Source organism: Hyperoodon ampullatus (genome assembly GCF_949752795.1).
Source record: "Hyperoodon ampullatus genome assembly, chromosome: 2".
In the NCBI taxonomy this organism is placed as follows: domain Eukaryota; kingdom Metazoa; phylum Chordata; class Mammalia; order Artiodactyla; family Ziphiidae; genus Hyperoodon; species Hyperoodon ampullatus.
The window spans coordinates 26,502,018-26,520,917 of record NC_136915.1 but is presented as its reverse complement, the minus strand read 5'-3'; the positions used below and the strand labels follow the sequence as shown (position 1 = coordinate 26,520,917).

The 18,900-nt window shown below is 50.8% G+C and overlaps 1 protein-coding gene across 2 annotated transcripts; it reads right to left on the bottom strand.

Annotated features, from left to right (window-relative positions):
- Positions 1 to 4,067: 4,067 nt before the first annotated feature.
- TXLNA (taxilin alpha) lies at positions 4,068 to 13,886 on the bottom strand (the record flags this gene model as incomplete). 2 transcript variants are annotated; one of them, XM_079697278.1, is made up of 10 exons in its annotated part: positions 4,068 to 4,394; positions 5,124 to 5,219; positions 5,535 to 5,627; positions 6,145 to 6,219; positions 6,455 to 6,574; positions 8,320 to 8,514; positions 9,920 to 10,090; positions 10,683 to 10,774; positions 12,081 to 12,441; positions 13,707 to 13,886. In XM_079697278.1, the coding sequence occupies 10 exons, from the start codon at positions 13,884 to 13,886 to the stop codon at positions 4,068 to 4,070; spliced, it is 1,710 nt and encodes a 569-aa protein (XP_079553404.1). The 2 variants fall into 2 exon arrangements, with proteins under 2 accessions (XP_079553404.1, XP_079553405.1); XM_079697279.1 differs by having other exon boundaries at positions 12,081 to 12,419; positions 13,709 to 13,886.
- Between the last annotated feature and the right edge of the window lie 5,014 nt (positions 13,887 to 18,900).

Here is an 18,900-nt window from a genome sequence, read left to right as displayed (position 1 = left end):
CACAGCCAGTGTGGACATATCTGCCTGTGGAGGCCTGGATGGAAAGGCAGTTTGTTTCTGCCATTTGGGGGGCATTCATGTATAATCCTTTGTGCCACATCAGCCCAGGGAGGGCAGAGAACAGGGTGCTGGGTGAGGCCACCAGTAGGATGTCTCTTATAGGAGTCTCAACTTTTACACCTAGCCTTGGGGTGGGTGAACAGGAGTTAGAAACAGCCCATTCTTAAGGACTACGTGCAGTTTGGGTCTTGTCATGGAATGACAAGGAAAGGAATCAAGGGAACCTGGAGGTTCCTGTGTATTCCCTTGGGTGGGCCAGTGCCAAAAGGATGCTATGCATGGCAGACAGCCCCCAGTGGCGGTGATGACAGTGTCCCCTCATCTTAATTTGGGCCCCCATTGGCCTATGCCCAACTCTCTGGTCTCCTTGCTTTTTGCCCTCCTCATGGACTCGACCGATTTCCTATTTAAACAACTTAGGCGGTTGCCCGTGTCTCCTGGATCTAGCCCGAATTCCTTAACCTGGCACACAGGCTCGTGATTTGGCCCCTGCCTCATCTCCCACCGCCCTCCTGTGCACCTGCATTTTCAACCACTTCCTCACTAAACGTCAAACTTCCACTTGCCCTTTGGGTCCTAAGGCCCTTCCAGGATCCAATTCTATCCCCTTGCTGAAGGGAACAGGACCTCTCCCAGGACCTCTCCCATGCTCCCATAGCACAACCAACCTTTCTGTATCTAAAAGCACCTTTCCCCGTCACTAGCCTGTAAACCCTCAGGGAACAAGGACAATTTTTTTTTGACAGGGACAACTTTTGATTGAGAAAAATCATATATACATATGATGAGCATCACACCAACTTTGCCAAGGGCTCCACTCAGGCAGCTGAAGTGGATTTGCTAGTGTCTTGAGCCTGTGGTGACTGCTGGAAGGCAGAGCCAGAGACTTCGTAGCAGATGTGGACACATCAGTGTGGCTGGATGGATCCAAAAGCAGCAAATGACCACGAAGGTCAAGAGAGAAAAAAGTTAAGGCAACAGACTCTTTATTTAATGTGGTTTTAAAATACATCAAAATCAAGTCCCTGGCTGTTGTGAATACCAAACAGAGACAAAAAAAGCTGTCAGCACAGCTTCAAACAAATCTGGACAGCCAGGTTGGGCCATAAGGGAAGCAGTTACAGGGACAGAAGGCAGCACCCTTCCCCCAGGCGGGTGCCTGGATGTCCCTAGGATGACTTCCTCTGTGCTGTGCAAGGTGGGAGGGCTGGAGCAGCAGCTGGAGAACCAATTCAGCCGGCCTCGGCCCTCCCCCACAGACACCAGGGCAGCTCCACTGGCCTTTTGGTCAGCCCTCTGAAGGGCCACCAGGGTGGGGGTGGAGGAGGGGAAAAAACCATTTTTACAGACATAACATTCTCTCATAGAAAGTGCCTGAGCGCAGCCCATGGTCCAAAAACCTCACGGAAAACAAATTTTTTTAAAAGTGCTGCTGACACCTCTCAGAATCTGGTGTACACGAAGCTCTCAGCTGGACAAGACCCTGAGCACAAGTTACTGTCAGCAGAGCCTCATCTGCTGTGGTCCCCTGGAGGAAAAGCTAGCAATCTAAGAAACCAACACAGCTCTTGGTCCTAAAACTGAGGTCATGGGCATGAGACCTGCCCCAGGGAGGAAGGAACTGGTCTTCACTCATGGACAGGCCACCTCTTCATCTGGCCCAGGACCCTGGCTGGTGTGGGCAGCACCCAGAAACCTGGGCTGACTTTGGAAAGCAGAGCAAGCAGAGCAGCTGTAGTGATCGGTTAAGATTTGGTCAACGAACAGAAGAATGGGATCCCCAATTATAGCCTAGCCTGGATGCCTAGAGACAGGCGGCTGGAGGTGAGAGCAGAGGTCCTACCCTGCACAGCTGGGGCCGCCTTGCTCACTGTAGATCCTCAGCAGCTAGACTTGGTTTCGGAGGGCTATAATTTCCCACACCACACTGGGCTCCAACCGTCCCCTCCCCACCAACACTATGGGCTTTAAGAGGTAGCTGAAGTGGGGCAGGCAATCATGCGGGTCACTGCAGGCCTTCCTGCTCATTCTGAAGGGGGCAGGCAGAAACTTGTCTCTTCTCTGTACTTCCTTAGCTCAGCAAACCCCGTATGGGGTTGGCAGCTCTTATGTTCCTCAGCAGAGTAGTATCTCAGCCAGGGATGGCAAATAGGTCTCAACCTCATACTGGTTGCTGGGGGGAATCTTGAGAAATGAGGATATACCAGGGATTTAGCAGGAAATACTCCAAAGCAGATTAGTGGTACCTACCATGGGGGGAAGAGGGGAAATGCTGTGCCATTCATTTGCCATCTCTGGTCTAAGTCCTAACACAATTCAGGAGTACTTAACACTCTTCATGAACCTAATTATCTGAGGGATTTAAGTTAAGGGCTGAAAAGAGCGGGCTATTTGTGGAAGATGAAGGGACTTATAAGATAATGAATTAACTTCAAGAAAATACAGCAAGAAGCAAAAACTCAACCCTCCGATCCATCTTGGTCTGTGGCTCCCTCAGCTACACTGAAGCTGAGGCCCAGCTGGAGACGGGGTTATAGGACTCCAAACGCAGCGTAGCCCTGCTTCCTGACCCAAGACTCATTCTGCTGTTCCAGAACATTGTTCTGTACAAAGATTGACTAATACACTGGCAAGTTTGCCACCAGCAGGACTTTCAGAGTATAGAGTAGCATGTATGAGGGGTGGGAGAGCGGGTAGAGAGGAAAACAGACACAACTATCTGCAGCCATTCTGTGGAGTTCTGGGGCTCAGTCAATGGCTGAGTCTCATTCTTATCCATTAGCTGTCAGACAAGAGCTGGGGGCTCCCACACAGGAAGAAGTGGGATGTGAAGGGGGACACATCACAGCTCTTACTACTTGGGCAACAAAATCATGGCAAACCTCTAAAGAATGCACACTGGTGGTGTGGGTGCAGGAAGCAGAAACAGACTCATGAAGCCAAAGGGACAGTTGGACCTGGGGCCCAGCAACTGCTGCATGGAGACAGTGGTGGTGGCATCAGCAGTGGCCTCCCAGGATTGTAAGCTTGTGACAAAGCCATCAGAAGCCCTTTCCTTTCTCTCACTATAAACAAACAATCTGACTTCATCAAGCAGGAAACCTGAGCACCAACATGGCAGAGGTGCCAGGTGGGGTGGTGAGGGGGTGGGGCACTGGAGGCCAGGAACCCAGGCACCACCAACATAGCACCCCTTCTTCCTCAGAAGATCCTCAAAACAAACACGGTCATGTGCAAAACCGAACAAAAACAAAGCAAACAGAACAAAACCCAAAAACCTTCAGAAAGAATCCTTTTGGTGATCTCTTGTCAATCATTTGTGCAGGCTAGAGAGGCACCTGTGAATGATAAGGCTACTGCGAAGCATCATTGGCCTGGTCCTGGCACTACCGGAGCGCAGGGTAAGCTGAGGGGCTCCCTACCAGCACATCATCCCGCACAGAACATGCTCCAGGTCCCTTGTCCTAGGTAGGGAAGCAGTCTGATGGCTGGCTCTGAGTGCCTTGTCAATGCTCTGCCTGGCGACCCCTTTTCCGGGTTAAGAGAAGCAAAGGAGCTTCCAGGAGAGCTAGGAGAGCCAGAGCTGCCCAAGTCCTGCTAACAGGAGAACACAGTCATGGCCTGGGTGTGTCACCTGTCATGAGCCCTGAAGGTAGCAGGGAGGGAGGGGCTGAGCCTCAAATTGGGCAGGGAAACGCTCACATCACTTCTCCTGCCAGCTTACTGTGACGGCAGCCACAGACAACTCCGCTTTAAGACTCTTCAGCTCACAGAAGAGCCACTGACTTCATCTGTACACACCCCCACCTCCGATGCAAGCCCGTTTTACACTTACAGATATAAATGTATGAGGCCTTGCACATATGCCATATGTACTTAAAACTGACCCACAAAATCCAAAACTGCAAAGAGTCAGATGGCAGCCAGGTCACAGCACCCTGGGCCTCAGCGGCGGGAGCCTCACATGGGCCAGGCCTGGCTGGGCTGCTCGCTCCCTTCCCAGCTCCCTAGGCAGTGATGGAGGCGGGTTCCTGGGGCCCAGTTTGGCCTGATGCTTCCACGCTCGGTGCTCCAGGGCAGCAAGGAGCTTCTGTGACCCTTGGGGAGCTAGGTGCTTGGACCCTGGGCCCCTCGCCACCCTGTTCCTTGGAGGTATTGGCAGCCTCTGGCCTTCGCTCAGGGCCGCTGTCAGTGAGGGGAGCCTGGCCTCCAGCACTTAGGTCCTGCACCCTCTTGTTCAGGTCATTGCGCTCTGACTGCAGTGCCCGACACAGCTTCTCCAGCCGCTGTATTTTCACCTGCAGGCCCTCCAGCTCTTTGTCCCGGAGTGTTTTCTAGGGAGAGACATAGGGCCTTCAGTTCCATGTCATCAACGCCCCACCCAACACTGTCACTTGGTAGAAAACATTCACACTTTAACAACGCTGGGCACCGACCAGAGTAAAAAAGTTGGCCGCTTTCAAGTAAACAGCCCTGGTTTATGCTGAGACTTGGCTGTCGGTTGGGGGCAGTGTGGTGTAGAGAAGGGGCGTGGCTTGGAGACAACGGATTCCTCTGTTTATCCACCAGATGGCCTTAGCAAAGTACTTGGTTTTTGAGCCTACTGCCTTATCTGTCAAACTGGACTACTAATGTCACCCTCACAGATCTAAAGAGAGCTCAATGAACTGGCACATCTAAACACTCAGCAGGGTCTGGCACACAGCAGCCTCTCCGTCAATTAGTTATTTTCTCCTCCTACATCTCAAGCCACAAAATCAAATTATCTGGGCGGTTCTGCATCTGCATGCAAGCTATGCGCATCACTGGCACCCCTTGTTTTTTCTGCTCCTTTCCTCTTTTCTTCCATCTGTTCTCTTTGCTTCCCCTACAGACCTATCACTAAGCTCACCACCTCCCTTGGGGAGACAGCCGACAGTGCCTTTGGACTTGGATGGACATGTACGTGAATCCCAGCTCTACCTCATGGCAGCTGCATCACTTCTCGGTACAATGTACAGGAAAGGGCCCAGTACTCAACAGCCGCACACCCCCAGGTCAGATGCAGGTCACACTCAGCCCACCTCCTCGGCCATCTCAAGCAAGGCCTTGTTGCTGCTCTCCCACCGGGACCGGTACATGGTGGTTTCTTTTTCCAGCTTCTTGATCTTCTTAGTCATCTGGGTTATGTGACACATAAAAGGAAATGGTCAGGCGGCCAGGCTGTCTGTGCATCTGTGTCTCCAAAGTGGGGAACGATCCCAAGGTGGCAAGGTATTACTGGGCGCAGTCAGTGCATTCTGTGCCACCCCAGGGTGTCTCCAGTTAAATACAGCCCACTCAGACCCTACTTATGGTCTCAATCACACTATTCCTGTAAACAGCTCCCTGTGAAGCACTCCAGGGAGGGGGTTTCCTGAAGGCAGGCCCAGTGTTCAACTCTGAATGAAGCTGCTTATGCCCCTGCAGCCACACTCAGCCTGGACCACTGTTACCTTTTCCATCTCCTGTTTGAATGTGGTGAACACCTCACTGCTTTTGGAAAGAGTGTTCTGGAACTCTTCAAACTTCTCCGTGTATAGGGCAAGCTGGGTGAGAAAGAAGCCCACAAGTAAGACTGGGTTTCTCTGGAGGGCACTTCTGGTCAACCCACTCAGACTCACCCATGGCCCTTTGACCCAACAACTCTCTTGAGATACCAGTTTTCTTTCAAACAAAACAAAAACCATATATTTGGAAGGATATTATTTAAAATGTTAAGCCTAAAAAGTAGCATCTGGGGGTGACTTGTATTTTCTTTTACGTTTGTTTTCAAACTTTTCTTCCAGAATGAAGAAGTCTAACTAATGTAATTGAAATCACCCATTCCGTCCCCACCTCCTCAAAAGCAGCACAACAATTCTGACTAGGAGCAGAGTACTTCGAGCTCACCTAGCCACCTGGTCACCACCACACAGGTGCTGGGAGGGTCCGGGGAGAACAAAGTCTTAGGAAGGCCACACAGGAGTCAAGGTGGTCCTAGAATGAGGGTTCTATTTCCCTCACCACAGGATGGGGCTCAGCGTGGGGACCACGAAGGCACAGGGGGAGGCTACACAGTCTCACCTGCTGTTTCAGGTGGGTCTCCTGCTGCTTCATCAGCTCGCACATCCTCTGGGACTCCACAGCCTCTTTGAGGAGCTATTTCCGAGACAGGACCCCAGATCCCATCAGAAGCCCCCAGAGGCTACGTCTGGATTTTCTTCGCCACACGGACCATAACCCATCAAGGCTTCCTGCTCTCAGACTGGTGTCTGAGGAAGCAGTGCCCTAGTCTGACCAGACAGCAACCTCTCCCGTACAAACTTGACTATAAGCTGAGCCAGAACCCAACCTGCCTCCTCCCAGACCCCCACCCCTGGGGCCTGAGCCTCACAAAATCCTTCTCCCGCTGGTGCCTCTCCTCTGCCTCCTTCAGCATCTCCTGGGCCTGCTGGAGCTTGGCGTCCACCAGCTGCTGCTGTAGGTCCTTGTGTTTGAAGACTTTGTCAATGTGCTGCAGGAAAGCATCATGGGAGGGGTCCATCTGTCAGGAGCTCCCTTTCTCAGGGAGGCCCAGTGGCTGCAGGGATGCCCCATGTGCAGAGACCAGGGCACTGCCAGCCTGCTACCTCAGTCTGACATGCTGGACTCCCGCGTGTCCCATAGGATGTGGGCCCCAAGTCCCTGGAAGGTCTACTGCCCAACCTCACCTTGTGTCTTTCCCATTGAGTCACTCTAGAGTGAGCACAGGGGTTTAAGGATGAGATCAGCTCCCAGGAAGCCAAGTAATAAATACACTCAAATCTCTAGCCTTAAGAAAGGTTACATACTCCACTGGACTGAGAACCCTTACTTCTGGAGCCCAACTCCCTTGTAAATGAGAAGAAAGGGCAAACATGACTTCTCGACCAACATAACAGCTTAGCTCAGTTGGTAGAGATCTGCTGTATCTGTAGGTGAAGATCAGATGTGTGGATCCCAAGGAATGGCTTTCCTGACTGCTGGAGGAGCCCTGGGAACTGGGACCAGGTGAGAAAACAGTGACGGAGAGAAGGTGATGAACGTGAGTGCTACTTCAAAGGTCAAGGAAACTGAAAACAGGAGGTGGAGAATGGGATGTATTTTTTGGATGGGGGAAGAGAAGGTGGCTTTGAGACACGTCTGGTTTGAGACACGATGAATGTCAGTCACCTGTGATCTACGGTTGGGGCAGGATGGGAGTGCCTTAATCTGACTGGGGACGGGGTGCACCTCCACTCCCACAGGGAGAACCAGGGGGAAAGGAGAGGGAAGAGGAAGAGGGGCCTCAGCTTCTTGAAGTAGGTGCCTCACTCTGGTGGCTCAGGAAGGCTCCATGTCTCTCAGTGCTGGGGGACAAGAACCAAACCAACTCCTCTCAAACCAGCCTTCATCCCAGAGGATGAAGCACAGGAAAAGAGGTGGGTCAGGGAAGGGCCCTCCAGGCCCTGCACACATGATCACTACACTGGACTGTGAGCCCAAGAGGGCAGGGTCTTGCCCATCACACCCACCACCACACCCCAGGGTCTAGGAAGGGGCCTGGTCCAGCCCTGTAAGGTAGCTGCCAATCTCCCTGTTCACAACAAAGAAACAGAAGCCCAGAACACCAAGTGACTGGCGTGTGGGGACCCAAGAGAGGGATCTGAGTGCCTGGGGCAGCAACCAACACCAGCCAAGGGAGTGATATCCTGCCCTCTCAAGTGGCAGGGGCAGCAGAGCAGCAAGTAATCAGAGGACACAGCCCCTAGAGTCGATCACTGAACACAGTTCCAGCTCCTCAAATTCTAAAATACTCTGAAAACTGAAATTGCCCTAAGCAAGCAGATAAACTTGTAAGGCTAATAAGCACTGTAAGGTTAATTATAAACCTAGGCGAGAATACTCAGAAGTTTAACCGCATAAGCATTAACGTGTCTGATTTGGGGGTGCTGCCACAAGGCCCTGCTGGGGGTGCTACGTAATGCCCAGTCCATGAACATAACTCTAGTCTAAAACGTGGACAGTTCTAATTTCAAAAGACACCTGGCCCTACCGTTTAGGATGAGGCGCTGTGGACCCACGATTGTGTGGCCACAGGCGAGTCTCTTCTCAACACCTGAGCCCTCATCTACATAAGGATGTACAACATCACTCCCCTCCCGAGGAAAGGAGGGAGAATGGGTGAAGGGATGAAGCCTAGAAAGCGCTGCCTGGCACTGGCATCCACCCAGAACCCACAGTCCCCTGGCGACCCCTCACCTCCTCCCGTAGCTCGTACTGCTCAATCAGCTTCTTGAGCCTCTCAGCCAGCTCCACATTCTCCTGGCGCAGCTTGGAATTGCGCTCATTGTGCTGTTCCATCTGCAGCTGGATGTCATTCAGTGTCACCTGGAAGTGCGAGGTCACCTCCTTGCGTTTCTCCTCCTCCTCCCGGGCCCGCTGCACGCCTTCTTCCTGGGCAGAGAAGTCAGCCCCAGCTCCATCATCCACTGTCCCCTGGCCAGACTCACAGGGCTCCCCCACCAGTTCAGGGATGTTCTCTCCCAGTAGCCCTCCCTGCTCTCCAAGTGAGGAGTAGCCAGGATCCAAGATGTCATGCAATGGGGGCTCCTAATGGACCCCTCTGTGTATCAGGTGACATCGAGCCAGAGACTCCCTAGAAAAATGCAGGCATACACGTAAGTGCCTTTCTAAAGAAATCTGGATTTCCTGAGGCCTACTCTTCCAGGCCTCAAAATAGGATTTGGAAGACCTATTTGTCTCAGTTTAATGTGCTTCTATCTCTGACCCACACCCCCTCCCCGACCAAGTAGTTAAAATTCAGTAATTCCCAGGGTTGGCAGGGTTGTGCAGAATTAGGCACTCAGACACTGTTGGTGGGAAGGCGATCTGGCAAAATCTATTAAAATTTGCATATTCTTCGACCCAGACATTTCACTTCTGAGATTTATACTATGGATAAATTCCATGTAATTAGCCAGGGATATATATAATAAGAATTTTCACTGTAGCTCTATACATGTAACAGTGAAAAATTGGAAACAACACAAAACACATTAACTAGGGTACTGATCAGATGCAGTATATCCATACAATGACGCTGTTAAAAAGAATGAGATAGGCTTATATAAACTGATAGGGAAAGATAAAGCATTGTGTAAAGTGAGAAAATAGAATAAGCTATGAAACAATACATGTATAATAATTTCATTAAAACAACTTTATGTAAGCTTTTATATGTAGACAAGAAAGTCAGAAGGCTGCACTTAGACTTACATATAAGTAGGTTTACTTCCCATTAGTTTCTGCTAGGACCGGGATCGGGGTCAAGGAGGGTGGGCAACAATTACCTTTGATTTGTTAGACTTTTGTCACCTTTGTATCTCTTACATCACATTTATATTAAATGTATAATGTTTTAAAAAATAAAATACAATTGAGCAAAACAAGTTGCAAAATATCTTATATTTACTGATGCAAATTTTTAAAGAAATATAAAGGATATGTATACAAAAGCTATCTGGAGATCACAGTAATGACCAGGCCTTAACCAGACTGACCCCACCCTAGGAGAAGCAGAGGTTGGAGAAAGGCCCCGGCACTCCTGACTGATGGCCCTCCACCCTCCAGCTGCTCACCTGGGACTGCTATGGGATGGAGAAACCTGAAGCCCTGCATCCAGGTTCCTTCAGCACCTTAGCCTTTATCTCATCTAATACAAGTGCCTGTCAAGTGGTTACAAGTAGCTCTCTAAAGTACGGCATCATTGGGGAAATCTCTTTCTATGCCGAAAGCCTGTGCTGCTTTTAGGGGGAAAGCCACCAAAGACAAGTGAGGTCAGGGAAAGCGGCTGGCCCACCTTGAGGGAGCGGTTGTGGCGCTGCAGCTCTCGGCACAGGCTCTCGAGCTTGCTGCGGGCCAGGACAGCCTTGCTGTGCTCGCCACGCAGGTGGTCCTTCTCCTGCACCAGCTGGCTCTGCTTCTTCTGCAGGAGCTTCATCTGTTTCTGGGAGTTCCGGTGCTCCTCCAGCTGGGGATGGGGATGGGGACGGCAGGTAAGAGCCCCGTGGGGACCCAGGGTCTCCTGAGCTGACCCGACTCTAGCCACCACAGCTCAGGCCGGACACCATGAGGGTGCTTCACACACTGCCCCCAATAACCCCAAGGGCCCCAGCTCAAGGATACAGAAATGGACGCTAAGGACAAGCAGAGGTGCACAGCCAGCAGATGCCAGTTTCTCTCTGAGCTTTGACTGCAGATTCAAAGCTTGCAAGACTCTCAGACCATGACATTCCCCCAACTCTCGGGACACCCATGCCCTCAGATGAGCCCACCTGCTACCCCCTTCCTTATACTCAGCAACAGACCCTGGTTCACCATTTCTCTCCTCAACATGATCCCTAGAGTCAAGGTGGCCTTTTCATTATCGACAGATAATCCTTCTGGCTCCCTGGCTTCACAGACCCTCACCTCTTCCCTGGACCCTGTCCTCTCCCAGCTCAGGTCCCCTCCCATGAGCCTATTCAGCACTGTACATGAGAAATACAATGCGACTCAGAGCAATTAAAAATGTGCTGACCTCCCAGGGCAGGGAGGGTACGAGGAGAAGGGGGAGAACTGACCAGCTCAGCATACTTCTTGCACAGAGCCGCGAGCTTCTCCTCTGGGGTACTCAGCGTGTTCAACGTCTGCATCAGTAACGTGATCTCCTTTCCTGCAAAGCACAGGAAGCAAAGGCATGTACCCCCTTCTCTGGGGGCCCCCCTTCAGGTCTGGGCCCACTCTTTCTGCCTTGAGGTAGCCCTCCCCTATTCTCCAGCACCCATCACAGAGGACATGCTCAATAAATACTAATTAAATGAATGACTGAGTCTCTGTCAAATCCCCGTGGTGAGCACAAGTGGGAGAAAGAAAACTGCCTACTCTACCTACAGGTGAAAGAAAGGTGTCCCACCTGCTAAGTCAGTGCTGTTTCAATGCAAGGAAGGCCCTTCTGAAAGAGGAAGGATGCAAAAGGAACAGGTCTCCTTAAGAACACTGCACTCCAGTCAACAGAGGCAGCCAAGAGTGCACTTTAAAATGACTATCCTCCCCAATTAATAAATATACCTTTCAATATTTGATCCTAAGATTAAAATAACTAAAAAAAACCCTTTAAATTAGGACAACAGGTAGGGGGTGGGGGAGTAGCGACTAAGACGTCAGTGTAATACCACCTCTGATTCTCTGACACACACTAACCCTCCATCCCCACCCAAGTGACTCCCCCATGCCTGTGCCTGAGTCAAAGAGAGGGCCACCGTACATAGCACTGTGCCAGGCTCCTGAAGTATCAACCCCGGGAGGCTCTGAGAGATCAATGCAGAGAATGCAAATCCTGGGCACACAGGCCAAATCCAACCCACAGATAGGTTCTGTCTGGCTCCTATCGTATTAGTTGCTAATTATTAAAATCTAGAGATTTCACATAGTAACTCTAGATTTCTGGCTTAAAAAAAAAAAAAAAAGCCAGCTACATTTTTTACATGCTATCAACTCACTGGGACCAGGTGGCAGTCAAGCTTTTGGATAAAGGAGGCATTCTCTTGGTCTCATGGGGCCCTCTGGCTAGCTTGGCTTATCTGAATTTTCAACCCTGGTCTAGTCCAGTTCTCTTACTGTGCAGAGGAGTGAAAACTAAGGACCAGAGAGGAGAAAGGTCTTGCCCAAGGTCACACAGCAAATTAGAAATGGTGCTGGCCGGCACAGGACTGCCTACTCAGGACTCCTGCTTTCCATCTCTCAAAGACAGCAGGTTGAACTTCGGTTCCTGCCTGCTCCCAAGGCCAGAAGCCCTTGTGCAGTGAACAACCTGTACACCTTTATCTATGGCACCACTGTCCCAGCTTTGATTAAACGACGTAGTTTGACAGTTCTGGAAGTAGGGTTTCCTCTGAATCCTGGCAGAGCAGGCTAGCCCAGGATGTCAGGTCCAAACTCCCTCCCCTCACCAGCCTCACAAGTAGCTGCCCTCTGCTCACCCAGACCCTTGGCTTTCTTCTTCTCCTGTGGCCTTCGGTGGTCTCGGTCTACGACCTCGTCACTTGCCCGGCTCTCGTCTGTGCCCGGCTCCCCCTTGGAAGTCTCTTTCTCACCATTGACTACTGGGGTCTCTGGCTCGGGCTCCCCATTCCTCGAGGCGTAGGTCCGGGACTTCTCTGCATCTTCGGGTTCAGCAGGCTCACCCTGTGCCCCATCCTCGCCTGGGCCCCCCTGATTGTTGTCAACACAGTACGTACTGAGGATGTCTTCCAACTGGCGGCTCAGCTCCTCAGAGACATCCTGGAGGGCCCCAGACTGAGCAGTTTTGGCTTGTGCTCCTTCAGCAGGAGAGGATGAGGGGAAGAGAGAGAAATAAGATGGTTATGCCACTGGTTGGGAGTTTTCAGGCCCAAACGTACTGGTTTGGGTTGCCTAACTTCTCTAAGCCTCAGTTTATTTCCCTGTAAAACGATGTAACTATTTCTCACTAATGCCCAACCACGCTTGTTGTGAGTATAAAAGAAATCAAGTAAGTAGACCACCCAACACACAGGGGTGGCATCATGTAGCAGGAACTCTACGTCCAGTCCATCCCCTTCTCCTCCCCGCCAATGTCACATCTTGCCATTAAAAAAGTTTCAGGGCTTCCCTGGTGGCGCAGCGGTTGAGAGTCCGCCTGCCGATGCAAGGAACATGGGTTCGTGTCCCGTTCCAGGAAGATCCCACATGCCGCGGAGCGGCTAGGCCCATGAGCCATGGCCACTGAGCCTGCGCGTCTGGAGCCTGTGCTCCACAACGGGAGAGGCCACAACAGTGAGAGGCCTGCATACCACAAAAAAAAAAAAAAAAAAAAAAAAAAAAAAGTTTCAGGGGTCTTCCCTGGTGGCACAGTGGTTGAGAGTCCGCCTGCCGATGCAGGGGACACGGGTTCGTGCCCCGGTCCGGGAAGATCCCACATGCCGCAGAGCGGCTGGGCCCGCGAGCCATGGCCGCTGAGCCTTTGCGTCCGGAGCCTGTGCTCCGCAACGGGAGAGGCCACAACAGTGAGAGGCCCGCGTACCGCAAAAAAAAAAAAAAGTTTCAGGGAATTCTCTGGCGGTCCAGTGGTTAGGACTCCATGCTTCCACTGCAGGAGGCATGAGTTCCTGGTTGGGGAACTAGGATCCCGCAAACCACTGGCGCCGCCAAAAAAAAAAAAAGTTCCAGAGGAGACACTGCTTTGGGAAAGCAAGTGTTCTCCTTACTTGCTGCAAGTAATAAATCTTTCCTTCTCTGATGGGGGAAAAAAAAAGTCCCAGAAATGCCTCAAATATAAACAGCAGTTACCCACTGGTGAACGACGTGTTTGTAACCTGGATTTGCTGGTTGGGTGTCTCATTTGACTGCCAACCTGACGTGTTCCTGTCAGAGCCTTCTCTCAAGAGAGTTCTGTCCCTGTGCTTAGAGTGGGAGCCTCTATCAACTCCCCAGCAGCCGGTGGGGACTGTAGACTCAGCGCTGTCCTCCTCTCATTCTACATTTCCTCCTTGCTGGGTAAACAGTGGCCTTGGCCTCTAACTCCAGAAGCTGGACCGGCGCACCACAAACTCCTCCCCCTGACCGCTGGAAAAGCAGAGCTGGCACACACCCTCAGCCTTCCCTGGAGCCTGGATGGTGGAGCCTTCAGCTTCTGTCGCAGGAGCCGACTGGCTGGGCCGCCCCTGGGCTCCCTCGGGTCCAGCTTCCGGTTGCCCCGGGGTGTTTTTTGGGTTGGAAGTGTTGCCTGATTGCTTGGCAGCCCCATTCTTTTTGTCTTGGTTCTTCATTGTGGTTTGCAATGTTAGGTTAGGAGCAGATCCTATAGAAACAAACACACTTGCTATTTTCCAGACTTTAAAATTCTTCGCAGCCTGGATCAGAAATTCCAACACCGGGCGCGCAAAGCTTCTTGAAACAAACCGGCCGGTCTTCCCTGGAGGGAGCCAGCGGTTCTCCCAGTTTCTGGTCCGTCACGGGCGCCTGGTGTGCCCAGGAGCGAGGGAGGAGAGGCCTCCTTTTTCCTGAAGCCCTTCCCGGCACAACACGGCCCCCTCACCACAGGCCGCGCGCGGGATAGGTTCAGGGCCCGGGACTGACGTGGCGGGACGCTGGATTGCCGGTCCCTCCCCGCCCCCCATGCCCCACGTGCCGCTCCCCCCCCACCCGCGCGCAGCCACCCACGCCTCGCGCGCCCTCCAGCCGCGCGCGCGGCGCGCGCGCATGCGCACAGGCCTCAGCCCTGCCCCCGCCGGCCCGAGCCCTAGCACGGAATCCGCGCGATTCCTCGCACCGGCCAGAAGCGTCTGGGACCACAGACCCTCTGCTCGCTTCGTACCCCTAGCCGACGCAGTACTCACCTCACCGCCGACGCCCTGACGGCTTCGCCCGCTCTGCCCTCGTACCGGAAACCCTGGATAACTGCTGCCGGCAGAGCCTCCTGCTAGCGCCGCAGCCAATCAAAAGCCGGCGCTCGCGCGGGGCTTGCTGGGAAAGATGAAGCGAAGGCGGCCTCCGAGGCGGGTGAGTTGGGAAGGCAGGGGAGGGAAAGGACTACGCTTCCCTCCATGCACCGGGGCTGACCCCAACTCCCAAGATGCAATAGGGTTTTTAGTCCTCGGAGCCGCAGAGCCAGGAGGTCCGAAAGGAGCCAGTCATTCTGCACAAATACTCACGTCAGCCTCGTTTCTGTCTCGAAGGAGCTATGATTCAGCTCCCAGAGACTTGCGCCTGGCTGCTTTTTCCGGTACGCCTCCACCACCCCTTCCCTCCTGCTGTGAACATCTATGACTATCTAGGAACCCTGAGGACGAGGGAGAGAATACACTGGGCTGGGCATCAGACCTGTATTCCAGTCTCAACTTCATCACTAATTTGCTACGTGATGGTATTCTTTTCCCTCCCAGGGCTTCAATTTCCGTATGCAAATAGAAGGTTTTAATAGTAGTTTTTTGAACAGTAGCTTTCCCGGTTCCTCGTAAATACTGTACTATTTGTTATTCCCAATTTACAGCTGTGGACTGTAAGACAAAGGTTAGGTAACTTGTCCAAGGTCACATCGCTATCGACTGATTAGAGCAGATTCAAAGGTAGGAAGTCTGGCACCCATCTTAACTACTGGACTACCCTGTCTCTTACTCAGAAGAAACCACCACCACCGTAGGCTTTCCTTGAGGATGAATCAAAATAACTTGGGAAAGTAATTTATTTTTCCATCTTCATTACCAGCTTGAGCCCCTCTTTGGAGGGTGCTGAGGGGGCCCCCTGCAAGGGGGACTTTGGCCTTAGCAGATTCCTGAGCCTTTTCTGACTGGCCCACCCTCTACAAAGTCCCAATTGCACTGGGGCTAAAGGGGAAAAAAAGCCAAGCTTTTCTCCAAATGTAAGATCACAATTCTTTATCTATTTGTCTATAGATAATGGAATAAAACCCAGCAACCCATGTGCCTGGAGTTTAATGCCTAAATGGTTTGTTTGGCTTCTGTTTCCAGCCAATCCTGCCCAATCCCTCTGCCTTTTTTGTTACATCTCTACTTTTACTATGTCCAGGATTTCCCAGATTTTTGCAGGTGCTTTTCTACCTTCCAAAATTCCCTTCTTGGTGAAACAAAATCTTTTGAGGCCCACTGAGCTCAAAGTTCACTTCAGAACCTTTTCAGTACTCTGCAGTCTGTCCTAGCTCCCTGGGTCTAGACAGAGTTCTATTACAGCATTAGCGATGAGGTGTTGAAATTATTTACTTACAACTCACTGAACATTCAAGAACTGTTGGCTAAATACTCTAGTCCTAAAGCCTAGCAACAGTCTGGGGGCTGAGAAGGCAGAGAATGTTTTAAATTGTTGTGCAAATTGGGCATCGTTTTAGGGCTCTTAAGATGTTAAATATTTCCCCTAGTTGAAGAGACTTCAGTGCAGTGCTTCTTCTCACCCCTTAGGCAGTGTCTATCAGGTAACACTGAGAGGCAATATTGGTATAACAGTATAAAGGTGGAACTCAAGCTCAGAAAGCATTGGAATTCAGGTTTCTCAAAACCAAGGCCCTCATTATTTCCAGAAAAGCATGTGGGAAATCTCTAGAGGAGGTAACATATGAATCAGGCCTTGATGGATTTCCATAGGAAGAGGGTGTTCTAGGCAGAGATAAAGAACATAATATAACAAGGTACACATGGGGTGAGAGGTGGAGTGGTGCACCAGGAAGGGTCAACAGTGGTCTCCAGGGGCCAGCTGGTAATGAGAAGAACAGACAGGCAAGGAATAAGAAAATTTGATAGAGACATGGGTTAAAAAGTTACTTTCTTCTTTGTTGTAAGAGTAAATGGCCACAATATTAGCGCCTGCCAGAGTCAGTTAGGGAGCCCTCTGGGAGTGGTGGTTGGGAATGGTGGTGATGGAGACCGGTAACAGAGCTCTTGCAGATTGTTTTCATGCAGAAACTCAGGCCCAGAAGTGCCAGATATTTTTAAAATATAGACACATCTTTTAACGTTGGGAACGAATTAAAACTTAAAACGTACTCTTGTCAGCCAGCCAAAACCCTCCTTTTGGGTTGTATCAACTTTTTGGCTGCTAGTCTGTAATCGCCGCTTTAGGAACTGATCTAAACCAAAGTGAGGAGTTTTTGAACTACTTTGGGCTCAAAGGGCTGTGGAGTGGTGATGAAATGTGAAAATCTTACAGAAACTCTAGAAAATGCAAATTAAACCACAGTGAGAGACAGAGCTTCCATCAGTGGTTGCTGGGGTTAGGCAGAAAGGAGGGATTCCCAAGGGGCATGTGGAAACTTCTAGAGGTGATGGACATGTTCACTCTCTTGACTGTGGTAATGGTTTCATGGATGAAAATATGTCAACACTTAACAAGTTGTTCATTTTAAATATGTGCCATTTACTGTACGTCAATTATATTTCAATAAAGCTGATTTCAAAAATTCTTTATAGCAGAAGCAGGCTGTAACAATTCTTTTTTTTTTTTTGCGGTACGCGGGCCTCTCACTGCTGTGGCCTCTCCCCATTGCGGAGCACAGGCTCCGGACGCGCAGGCCCAGCGGCCATGGCTCACGGGCCCAGCCGCTCCGCGGCACGTGGTATCCTCCCGGACCGGGGCACGAACCCATGTCCCCCGCATCGGCAGGCGGACTCTCAACCACTGCGCCACCAGGGAAGCCCTGTAACAATTCTTAATTCCACTGTTAGGTCAAAAGTGTAAGCACCCTCACTTCATTGACTTCCAAAAAATCCAGTCTCGGATCACTCCAAAGAACACGATTTAGAACTTTGCAACAGGTTTTTATTTTTGCTTTATATCTATTACAGTGTTTGAAACCTAAAGAAATACATTTTCTCTTCAAATTTGGATGTGTATATAAATATCATTTGTCTGGACTCAGCACACTCAATGCCATGGTTTCTTGGCCTGTATCTGCTCTGAAATCATCAAGCTTTGTCTGTCTACCCAGGGGCCCTGAGAACATGGAAAACAATAGCCAGAGTTTATAGTTCTTAAAAGCAAATAAATTTGGAAAGAAAAATTAGTGAGGGAAAAGGTTTGATTCACCTTCCTAGGGTCTATAGCTGGGAACCCAAGCTGTTTTTGAGGGACATCTGGTCTGTCTTGGGTAACTGGGACCTCATACCCCCTTTGCTTCTTTAGTGGTTCAATCAAAGGCAATTCCCACAAATCTGGCTAAAAGAGCCAATACCCAACTCCAGGGCCTGAGGATTGTCGCTATGGCAGAGTTTTCTCTTCCCAAACCCAGAGGCCGAACATCTGACCTACATAGGGGAGCGGGGCTAGAGTTTAGCGGAGGGGTTCAGCAATGTGCTAATGTGGACATCAGCAGCCAGGCTGGCCCAGTAGTAGTGAGGTGCGCCCAAATGCACTGAAGACCTTTATGACACACTACACAAACCTTTCTCCTGGGATGTTCTGGGCCCCACATTTAATGGTGCCTCTTCTCACAGCCAGGTTTGATTCTGCATGTAGCCCAGGCCTGATACAAAATGCCCTCTCAGAGGAAAACAGCTTTAATTAACAGACTTACTTGGTTTGTACTGACCTCAAAATTCTTCCCTTACCATGGTCTTCATCTGGGGGTGGGTCTAGGGAACAGCCAATGGGATGACTGAATCCTTTATGAAGGCCTTGGCCAAAGAGCAGCTATTGCCTACCACATGGATCCCTGCAGGGCCAAATTCTCAGCTTGTTGGCTTAACAAAAAAAATACAAAAGTTAAGACAGAAAAAACACTGGACAAGATTGGTCTAAAATGTGCAATCCTAAAACGGCTATGGAAAAAACCTACTCTGAGCAATTTCTCAGTCTCACGTGCACTTATTTCTAGGATAGTCCTACCTGGAAGATGTTGCTACTGGTTGTGAGGCTTTCCTATGGTTCAGTGCACTGAGCCTTGCACCCTTCCCCAGCCTGCCAGGGAGGCAGACAGGCACACACAATCCTGAGGTCCCCAGCCAGCCTCTTCTCCCTATGGGTCCCTGTAGTGCCTGCGAGGACCTGGAGAATCTGGCTCCTTGCCTTCAATTGAGAATCCAGAAGCCAAGACCACAGATGAATCTACTGAGGAATATTCAAGATGATGGATACCAAGCTGAGTGAGTCTTGGGGAGAAGAGACATGGCCTGAACAAATAAGCTGAGGCCTTCAAAGAAGGGCATGTGGGAGGAGGAGGGAAGTATTGCTAGGCGTTCATCTCCTTCCCTTCTATTTTGCTGGAAATGGATAATTGTACAGTGTAGGGGGAGGGCAGGCAGACATGAGAAAATTGAAATCTAGTTCATTCTGCCA